This window comes from Lytechinus pictus, chromosome 9 (assembly GCF_037042905.1).
Source record: "Lytechinus pictus isolate F3 Inbred chromosome 9, Lp3.0, whole genome shotgun sequence".
Taxonomy (NCBI): Eukaryota; Metazoa; Echinodermata; class Echinoidea; order Temnopleuroida; family Toxopneustidae; genus Lytechinus; species Lytechinus pictus.
This window is the reverse complement of record NC_087253.1, coordinates 7,640,905-7,652,170: the sequence shown is the minus strand read 5'-3', so window position 1 is coordinate 7,652,170 and position 11,266 is coordinate 7,640,905. Positions and strand designations below refer to the sequence as shown.

Sequence of the window (11,266 nt, the reverse complement as noted above, 5' to 3'; positions counted from 1 at the left end):
TAGGCATGTGCACAAACACAATAGAGGTGGTGAAGAATGTATTACAGAAAGGTAGCTACTGAATTACCATTAATGGTTGCCATGCAATGTCTGAACACAACATTCTCCACCTTGTTGAAATTCGAAACTACTACTAGGTCATTACACTTTGGCTTGTTTACAAACATTGATCAAAGTATAAACAAACGAGTTTCAATCAATTATCAGTTTAGTGAAGAGATCTTTGTCAAAGGAAAAGTTTAAATGTGAATTTTGTGACATATCTTGACATCCATATTTACTATAAATTGAGCATAACATTATCAAATCTTTCAACAATAAACTTCACTTTTCTTTTTATAGTTTTACTTTGATTTGCAACAAGATTGTAAAACTAATTCAAGATTTGATTTCTCACATCAACTAACATAATACACCAAAAAGATGTTATCAAATCTTTCCTAGATTTATTATTTAATACCTCACATAATCCTGAAGGTATGTTGGTTCTTTCCTTACTCTACTACTTCTCCTTCTCTCTTGTAGACCTCTTTCCCTAATCTGTCTATCTTCAAGGTCTCTTTCTATGACCTGTCTCTCTTCTCTTTCAGCAACAGAAGTGTGATTTTCTGTGGTACATGGGGACAAATGAAAAGCGTTCCAAATTGTATGATCATCCAATTCAAATGTTGCTTTTCCTTTGTGTTTTATGATTTTTCTCTTCTCCCCAAACTTTGGAGTACCTTTCTTTACATGTCTTTGCTTCCTAACTCTAACAAAACTTCCTACTTGGAACTCTGACACTCTAGCTTTTCTTTTAGCGTCGGTGTACTCTTCAGACTTTCTTTGTTTTTGTTTTACCCTTCTTTTGACTTCATTCTTCTTTTTTTTCAGTCTTAACTGGCATTCTACCCTTTACATCTAACTTGGTTCTCATCTTCCTACCATGTAATAACTCTGATGGAGACAGACCTGTTACTTGATGAGGCGTAGACCTATATGTCAACAAAAGATCTAACGTGGTCTCTTTGAAAGACCTTTTTCCTTCGATCATAGCATTTTGAATGCTAGACTTCAAAACCCTATTGAACCGTTCTACCTCGCCGTTTGCACGAGGGTAGTACAACGACGATTTTACATGAGTGATACCATATTCTTCTAAGAACTCTTCAAACTCATGTGACACAAACTGCGGCCCATTGTCTGATACTAAATGGGTCGGAATTCCCTCTCTAGTGAACAATGTTTTGAGAACCTGTATTACAGATCTGCTTGTTACATTGCTACAAAACGCTACTTCAGGCCATTTGCTATGGTAGTCAACTACTACAATTGCATATCTTTGGTCATGAGGTGCATTCTCAAAAGGACCAGTAATATCAATTGAAATCTTTTCCCATGGTGAATTAGGAAATTCTACCGATTGCATTGGTGCACTGTGTGTGCGATGTGATTTGTCATTTTCTTGACAAGTGACACATTTTTTGATTGTTTCTTCAACAATTTTGTCAATATGTGGGAACCAGTATGTTTCTTGCAACCTTTGTTTTGTTCTCACAATGCCCTGATGTGCTGAATGAGCAAAATCTACAAACTTGGCCTGAAGTGACGTTGGAATTACAATTATATTCCCTCTCATCACAATGTCATCTACTACAGACAATTCATCTCTCAAGATGAGATATGGTTTGATCTCAGGAGGAAAGGATTTATGGTTACCAGACCATCCTTCCTCAATGTACTTTCTGACCTGTACCAATACTTCACCATTATTAGTTGCATCTTGTAACTATTTGACAGTGACAGGTGAATCTACTCTTACTTGATTTAGAACATACTCTTCCTCATCTACTACATCTGACCATTCTTCATCACCTAACGTTAAGCTTGACAAAGCGTCTGCAACATAGTTTTCTCGACCTGCTTTGTACTCTACAGTGTAATCAAATTGTAACAACTGAGCAGACCAGCGTCCTATACGCATGGTTTGTCTACCTGTACCTCTAGTACTCAACATGGTAACCAGTGCTTTATGATCTGTTCTAAGTACAAAGTGTCTACCCCAAAGGTAAGTATACCACTTGTTACAAGCCCAAACACAAGCTAAAGCCTCTTTTTCACCTGTTGAGTATTTCCTCTCAGCAGGTGACAGTGACCTGGAAGCGAATGCTATCGGAATCTCCTGTCCCTCTTTGACTTGGGAAAGTACAGCCCCTAACCCATAATCAGATGCATCAGTGGTAACTACAGTATGTAAATTCGGATTAAATAACCCAAGAACAATTCTCTTTGCAATTGTACTTTTGACTTTGTCATAGGCCTCTTGTTGCTCGGCCCCCCACTCAAAAGGTACATCTTTACACAAAAGACGTCTCATTGGTTCTACAACAGTGGCATAGTTTGGTACAAACTTAGTGTAGTAGTTTGTCATTCCTAACACTGACCTAAGCTTACTAACATCTGTAGGCGCTGGTGCCTCTATAATAGCTTGGACATGACTATCATCAGGTGCTAGACCCTTACTACTCACACAATGCCCTAAGTAACTGAGTTCTGACAAGTAAAACTGACATTTACTAGGGTTCAAACGCAATCCTGCGTCTTGCAACTTCTTCAGTACATTGTTCAAATGTTTGTCATGTTCTGATCTGTCCTTACCATACACGATGATGTCATCTAGGTAGCATTGAACTCCTGGTAGTCCTGCGAGGATACTACTCATGAGCTTCTGAAATGTGGATGGCGCTGACGCTAATCCGAAACAAACTCTCTTGAAGCGATATAATCCATCGTGTGTGATGAACGCTGTAAGATCACGAGTTTCCTCATCCAATTCGAGTTGGTGATATGCTGACGCTAGATCCATCTTGGAAAACACTGTGGATCCTTCCAGCTCAGACAATAGCTCACCGATATCAGGTAACGGATAACTATCAACTACAATGGCTTTATTTACTTCACGTAAATCAACACAAAGCCTGATGCTTCCCGACTTTTTCGCGGCGACTACAATGGGAGAGATCCATTCGCTTGAATCTATTTTCTCTATCACGCCTTCCTTCTCCAACCGCTTCAATTCTTGTGAAACCTGATCCTTCACAGATAAAGGTAACCTGCGTAACCTTTGTTGAACGGGTGGATGATTAGCTTTGACTTTGACGCGATGTTTGAAGTTGTGTGCACATCCAAGTCCTGGTGCAAACAAAGTAGGGAATCCCTGTGGAATGTCGCTTGATGTAGACGATGTCGACTCTGGCGTTGGAGAATCACTTCTGACCGTCTCGACGCAGAGCTTGCTGCCTTCAATCTTAAGCTTCAACTCGTCGAAGATGTCCAAACCAAGTAATGCTGAACCTCTGTGTACGACGAAAATCGTGGCGATCATTGACTTAGCTCCAACCTTCACCTGTGTCTCCAAGATTCCAACTACTGGAATGTTTCCTTCAGAGTAATCTGAAATGCTGATGTTTGCTGGCTTGAGAGCATCGACTAGAAAGTGTTTCTTGTAGATACTGAGCGGAATTATTGACACACTAGAGCCTGTATCAATAGTCATGTGAACCTTGGCTTTCCCAGCGAGCTCAACTTCACACCTTATTGGCTTCGTAGGGTGAGTGTTCACAGTTAATACCTTGGGCATTTCAAGTTCATCAGCTCCACTTTGAACTTTGCGGACTCTCCTGCTTATCCGGCAAACCTTAGCCCAATGTCCAGTCTTGCCGCAGCTGTAGCATTTACTCTCTCTTGCCTTACATCTCTCGTCGAATGCTGCATGAGATGGACTTCCACAATTTCTGCAACTGTTTTTCTGTGTTTTCTGCTCTGTTTTCTTCCTTTCTCTTCCGTCCACTCTACCTTCCTTCGTTTTCTTTCTGTATAGTTCATACACCTTCTCACTGTCACTTTCATGTCCCTTGGCAATTGCTTTGGAGTCTCGCTGTGCATCTTCGATGCATCTACTGAAATCGAGAACTTTCTGTAGATTCAAGTCCGATTCTAACAGTAGCCTCTCACGAATACGGGGATTGTGACAGCCTTCTACTACCTGGTCTCTTAACATCTCGTCCTTCAAGTTTGCAAACGCACAATGTTTTACAAGTTCTTGCAAGGCTGCTACATACTCAGCAACTGTCTCGTCTGGCCTCTGTTTACGCCGTCTGAATCTATATCTCTCAGCGACTACGTTGATTCGCGGAACAAAGTACGCTTCTATGGCAGCCAATGCCTCCTGGTATACATTGGTAGCTGCTTGAGCCCCACGAGCTGGGCGTGGCTCAGATGGTGAGGAGATGTCCAGTGAATAAAAGATTCGCTGTCCTTCAGCTCCCAGACAATGTAACAGAAGCGCTTCCTTCCTATCTGGCAGAAACTCGCTGCCTCCTGAGGCTAGGAGATAATTCTCGAATTGCTGGAACCATAAATTCCATGGAGTCGTCGGTTTTCCAGGGTTTTGCAGAAAAAATGAAGGTGGAGGTATTGATGTCATTTTAATGAGTAAAATCAGGAACAATATCAGAAACTATAGAGTCCTTTGAAATTAATGAAAAGACATCCTCGTCGCCAGAAATGATGTTGTATCGTGGGTTCTTGAACTAATATATATGTACAGTAACTGAAAGTAAAGGCAGAGAAACTCAATAGGTCCAGTTGCAGAGAAGTTTAATGGCAGACTCTCAGAATCTCTGGATATCAAATCAAGCAGGCACAGCCTAGGATTGGAATCTTTAACATTCAGAAATGACCATGCTAGGCATGTGCACAAACACAATAGAGGTGGTGAAGAATATATTACACAAGGGTAGCTACTGAATTACCATTAATGGTTGCCATGCAATGTCTGAACACAACAGGACGCTCTACCCACTGAGCCAACACATTTGTTCATTTACATGTGCATCTACGTGTATGAAAATGTTTACATTTACACCGAAATCAATCAATTAATAACTAATACAATCAAGTCCAATTGTCAAAAAGATAATTCTTGGCCTCCGTACGCTAATTACTGTGAACATATTGAAGTGCAGTGGAATTTCCAAGCCGTTCTTTTGAGGACCAATCATGACCATTTGATTTTGTTTCTGCATTCACATCTGATAAGACTATAACAGATAAAAGTGTGCTAGAGATCGTAAATGCTGCTAATAAAATAATCGTATGTAATGTAAGCAAGAAAAAAATATTTTGGCAGTTGAAGATTATCTTTTTTTTTTAAGACGTATTTCATTGTGAGCGGGAATAGAATCCACTCACATTAGGATGATAAGATTTTATCCGAAGCAAGCGCAGTTTCTTTAGAAAAAAAAAAAAAAGAAAATCCACAATGGCATTGGTCTTACGCGAAACTTAAATTTCAATCTGATGTTATTCAATAGCAATTGTAAGGCTTTGAGTAAGTGTTTAAGAGGTAAGCCAACGGTGCACGACTAATGTAAAAAAAGTCACAACTCAAAGAGAAAAAAATGTTAAGGAAACAGGACTTACATCAATGATAAAACCCCTACATTATCGCTTATCGTGCAATCCATGCCCGAAAACTCCATTTGATCCGATATCGCTATTTCTTCCGCCACATTCCATGGTTATGTAATGGTTAAGCAAATAAAAAAGAAATTATTTAAACAGTTTGGGATCTTACGGTCTTTGAATGTAAGTGATAAAGTTGAGATATTTCTCATAACAAATGCTTTATATTTTCACATTTTATCTCGCAATTAACATGTTTAAGTCAAACCTTGAAACTGAATAATTCAAAGATTTACCAAAATTTTAAAGAGGCTTTAAAACTGACGGGCCCAGTAATACTGTCACTGGGATTAAACAGAGCCATCGTTCGTAGAGTTGGTGTTAATATTGATAGGATCGTCAAACATAGATAATTTTCGAACCTCTTTCCTCGTGAAAAGTTCCTTAACCGCCTGGCGGAACTTTTGATAACGGACACTGTAGATGACCGGATTGATGCTCGAGTTGACAGCAGCAAGGATAATAAAACCCTCGGAAATCTGTTTTTTCATCTGGGACTTAAGACGGAGCAATCTTGAAATCAAGTGAAGAGCCCTGGCAGGTGTCCAACAGATGATGTACGCCATAATGACCATGAACATCATTTTAATGACGGCTTTGCTAGCTGCTTGATGATAGGTTTTAGAACCTTTGAAACGCTTAGACTGCGCTTTGAGCTTGACAGCAATTAAGGTTTGAGTGACGGCCATGATGGTTGCCGGAATGAACAACTGGATGATTGCCACGTAGAATGCAAATGCCGTGTGGAGCTCGGGAGACATTCTCCTAACTGCGCATCGACGATGTACCTTGTCCACAGTGATAATCAGCGTTTGAGGGATGCAGAACATCATTGCGCAAATCCACACAAATACAACCACCTCAGAGACTCGGCGTCTGGTCAAAATCCTCCTGAAATAGATGGGGTGTGAGACCGCGATGTAGCGCTCAACCGAGATTGCAGTCAGCAAGAAACCCGACATGAGGGCCCACACCCACATGTAGAACGGAGACCAGACCACCTTGCAGTATAACTGCCCTAACCAGGATACCGGGACAGTTTTAGCATACGGTGCAGGAAGCAACCCAACCGATGTCAGAAGATCGGCAACCGCTAGTGCGCCTATCAGGGTGTCAGTGGATCGGCTCTCAGCTCGTCGCAGAAAGAGAACGATGACTACCAACAGGTTACCGATGATGCCAATAACCCCAACAACTAGTTCCCCACATGTGACAAATGTCCAGCGAATCGGAAACCAAGACCATGAGCCAAAATCATCTGCATCATCACCAATATATTCATAACTTATTGTTGTAACGTCCCACTCATCCCCAAGTTCTTGGAGCAGCGTATGGTTCAGACGATCCAAGGAACCTTCTTTGCCATCTTGGAGGGTGAAGTCAAGATCATCATAAAGGTAAACACTGGTTCCCAAAACAGTTGTCATGGCCGCATTCGGCGTCGAGGACGTGGCGGAGGAATTGGAGACAGCTTCGGGTGTTTCCATACAGGCTGCGCGGCGTGAGGTGAAAGAAATAAGCAGTAGTTGAATGAACATAGACAGATCCATGCCCCCGTGACACGTTCGCAAAATAAGATCCTGAAAGATAGACAAAACAAGTTGAGGAATAATACGGGATTTAGTATTTTTTTGAATTTGATATCACTTTATTGAAGTCACAATAAAGGAAAGACATATACAAAGTAATTACAAAGGCATAATAGATATTAAGATAGGCCCAGGTCATGACGCATTACTGTCGATGCAGGGCAGTAGAATAAAACTAAATGTACAGTTTCGATGTAAGTAACAGGTACATAACTTATACATATAAAATATCTTAAAAATCAGTATGTGAAAAGTAAAGAAAGTAATGAGTAAAGAATAACTCAATATCCCTAAGCCGAATTGGGTAAAACATTTGAAATTGTTGTTGAGCCTAACTTCATATCCCGGAATTCCGTCCCGAAATGCAGATAGGAAATAGAAAAAAAAAAATTACCGAAATCCTCATTGGATTATTTGAATATACATAATTATGAATGTTTGTTTTCTTTTCTTGATTTACTCGACATGAACTCTCGTGGAATGAGTTCGTTTTTTAGAGGCAAAGTCCATCTTAGAAGAAGGTTGATTTCAATCAATATAGGAAAAAAAATTATAAAAAGCAAAACACTGAATATTTCATAATAATCGGACATAAGTAAAAAAAATTATGACATTAAACAATTTTGCTTATTAAAAAAAAAAAAAACAAGAGTTATATGCACAACTCAGTGATAAATGTTATGTAAATGTGCGAGTCAATAATGTCACTCATTGACCATTTTTTTTAAATTGAATCATTCAATATTTCAATTTATACAGATTTGACATCAAGGACCCTCTTGACTGAACCACAAAATATTTCACATGTTAAGGGAGGAATACAATTTTGTTTAACATGACCATGGGAAGAAAATTGATTTAATTGTCCATTTAGTAAAATGCAGAAAGACATAGCGAGTGGGTGATATCATCAGTCCCCTAATTCGCATACTGACCAGGATGACATTAAGCGAAACTTTAAAATGTTGTAAATTCCGTATTTTACGTCCAATTTTTATGAAAAATTTTCAGTTTTATGCTTGCTTGACTTTCCCCTTTTATTCAAATCAATTTTATTTAGTGGTGTTCTTGTCCTTTTATTCAGGAAGTATTCGATTTATTCTCTCATAATATGTTTTTGCATGGGAAATAGAAGCGGTATGGTAAAAATCTCACCCCCCCCTAAAAAATAAATTAAAAAATATAAATAAAATGAAATGATAATTGTAATAAGCGAGAGTTGAAAGCGACGGAATAATAACAAGCTCCTGTAACTTCTACGCAATTCTTCAGCTCCGAAAATGAATGAAATGTCCCACCTTAAAATACAGTGGTCTATGTACCATAAGTCATTATTTCCTGTCATTTGGGGGTCTGTTTGAAGCTCCTATTCGTCTTGCGTCAACTTAACTGCATAACTTTTGCACTTTTTCGACGTTGTCGATGAAAAGTTCACGTCCGCAATTTAGGACATTCTGCAGCGGACCATTAGATGATATTTATAAGAATATTGAAATCATACGATTGGTAATCATTGCTGGACCTACAGTGTTGCCTAAGCATAAAACATTATTAATTAAAGATTTACAAACATTATTTGGTGAAATAATATTATGCAGCGATTTTTATCAACCCATTGAAAAATAAGATGTTCGTGGTGTTTCAAATACTTAAAGAGTGTTCGCTCCCAATCATGTCAGAATCTGCTGACAAACGTTTATTTGATAAAGATTGTTAAGGACAAAATATTGCTTCGTATTTTATGTCGATAAATGATAATAATGATATTGACAATACGAATAATAAAGATAATAATATCAATAAAAATGATAATGATAATAATGACAATGAATGATGACAATGAATTATGACAATTATTTGTAAAGCGTATATGACATGATAATTAACTTCTCTATGCGCTTTTAAAGGGAGTTGAATATTGTTAGTCCCATACATTGACGGTCCGGGAACGAAACATTATATCTGAAGGAGGGAGTGACAAGAAATAAATAGAAATCATACGTTTAAATGAGGTTTCAAATGTCCGTCTTTGAATAGTTAAATTTGAGATAATTTAACGAATTTCATGCCATCGGACACTCAAGTCTATCGTTTTTTCTGCCTAGAATGTGCATATGATTAATATTCACTATCTGTGAAATGTGAGTGTAATACAACATTATATATGATTTAAATACCCAATGAACAACATATTTACGCCTTTAATTTGAAACTTAATGATCGGGAGTTCGAAAATGGATATAATAATCAGATAATATATACTTACAACTTGTCTATGAAGTAAACAGCTAGTTGTGAAAAGAAATTTGGAATCTCAGTAGATCCGCAGGAAAATTCGTTCGATATTAATGACGTTCCTGGATTGAAATTCTCCATTTTTATACTCTGTTCAATTTCTAGGTGCGGTAATGTATTTTGATTTTTAAGATATATTTCTCACACTTTTGATACGCACGCACAACATACACCCATCCAAATGTGTTTTTTTTTTCTTTGACAACATATTGAGAAAATTTACGAACTTTTACCATGCACTCGGGCTATCCCTTTACTATGAAAAGAAAAATATGAATGGGCAACGACTGTCATTATACACACAAAGGTGTTTTTTTTCTTATTCCAATCAAGTAACCCACAATGGGGGAATTTCCTATTCTTAGAGATCTTCCAACTTATTTCTGGATGGTTGACTACTTGAAAAAGTAATATTTCAGTTCCATATCATATTGAAAATCTTACCTAAAACATTCAGAAAAGGCATTCCAAAGCGATTTTACGGAAAATTAACGAAAAATAAAGAGTGTTTTATTTACTTGAGATCTTTCTCGAGGAAAAGCATAACGGCATGACTGACGTCTAGGCGTCTAGTTTGATAGCACAAATAAAAACATATTGTAGTTCAATAACCTATACGTAATGCACTGCTGTTTCTTTTTTTTTTCGACTCTGTGGGGGTTGTTCTTTTTTACAGAGCAATAGATCTCGCGTTCTCGCATTTGTCGCCAAATCTTCATTTCCTAACTTAACGATTCATTCTTTTTCCCAGCGTGTGCCGAATTTTAACAAAAAAAAAAACATATGAAGAGTTTAGTTGCAAAAGGGCTTAGGTCTACTTTGGACCATTCTGAGAAAAACCATGTTTTTTTATTCTCACTGCGATATTCTTATGAGAAACTAAATTGTCATGATGTACTACCCTATCATGTGAACATAAAATTGGGTATAAAAGAAATCTACCTGTCTTCAATTTTTTTCATAAATTCTTTTAAAAATTATATTGTGGACCTAACCCCTTTTGCAAGTAAACTGAAATGAATCCAATCTATTTTGATTAAAAAAGTGATTTTTCTTGGCCACTTTTATTCACGTTTTCATGTAAATTTCAAATTTTCTTTGTTTTCATCAAAGCGACTCAAAATTTTGAGGTTTTGAGACAGAAAACAATACAATTTATGAACAATGGACCTAACCCCTTTTGACGAATGAGCTCTTCAGAAGAGTTTGTTTGCAAAAGGGGTTAGGTCCAATCCAAGAAAATCATATTTTTTAAAATTCTCCTATATTGCATATTCTTATGCGAAACTTAATTTTCTAGATTCCCTACCATGACAACATAAAATTGGGTATAAAAGAAATCTACCTTTATTCATATTTTTAAAATATTCTTTTCCAAAAAATTCGGTGTGGACCTAGTCCCTTTTGCAACTAAACTGAAATGGACCTAACCCCTTTTGAAAAAAAGGGATTTTTCTTTGCCATTTTTGATCACTTTTAAATATGAATTTCAACTTTTCCTTGGTATCATAGAGCTACTACAAATCTATACATTGAGACCAAAAAAAAAATCAAATTTGATGAAAAATGGACGTAACCCCTTTTGCAAGTGAGCTCTTCATATTTCTAGTGATGGGTGACCTTGCATGAATCTGTCCTTTAACCACGTTGATAGCGTGGAGATAATTTTTATTACTTCCCCGATCCTCTATCTCCATCATTATTATTTCATATCAAGACAATTTCTTGTTTGCCTTTTTCAAAATGTTTAGCCAGGCGTAAGCTTCATCCGTCGGAATAAATCCTTTCATCGAATATTTGCTCACTTATACGATCATTGGCTTTTAATTATAATTTTTTGGTAAATTTTTTTTTGATAAGCAATATTGATCCTTCAA

General features: G+C 37.5%; 2 protein-coding genes across 2 annotated transcripts; both read right to left on the bottom strand.

Annotated features, from left to right (window-relative positions):
• Nucleotides 1-1,768: 1,768 nt before the first annotated feature.
• LOC135155563 (uncharacterized protein K02A2.6-like) lies at nucleotides 1,769-4,465 on the bottom strand. Its single transcript, XM_064105045.1, has one exon. It carries the CDS (start codon nucleotides 4,463-4,465, stop codon nucleotides 1,769-1,771), a length of 2,697 nt encoding a protein of 898 aa, XP_063961115.1.
• A 1,330-nt stretch (nucleotides 4,466-5,795) lies between these two features.
• Nucleotides 5,796-6,992, bottom strand: LOC129268836 (QRFP-like peptide receptor). Its single transcript, XM_054906328.2, has one exon. The coding sequence runs from the start codon at nucleotides 6,990-6,992 to the stop codon at nucleotides 5,796-5,798; it is 1,197 nt and encodes a 398-aa protein (XP_054762303.2).
• Nucleotides 6,993-11,266: the final 4,274 nt, after the last annotated feature.

Excerpts from the sequence above, each read along its gene's own strand:
- LOC135155563 (XM_064105045.1), bottom strand. The coding sequence starts at position 4,465 with ATGACATCAATACCTCCACCTTCATTTTTTCTGCAAAACCCTGGAAAA.
- LOC129268836 (XM_054906328.2), bottom strand. The coding sequence starts at position 6,992 with ATGGAAACACCCGAAGCTGTCTCCAATTCCTCCGCCACGTCCTCGACG.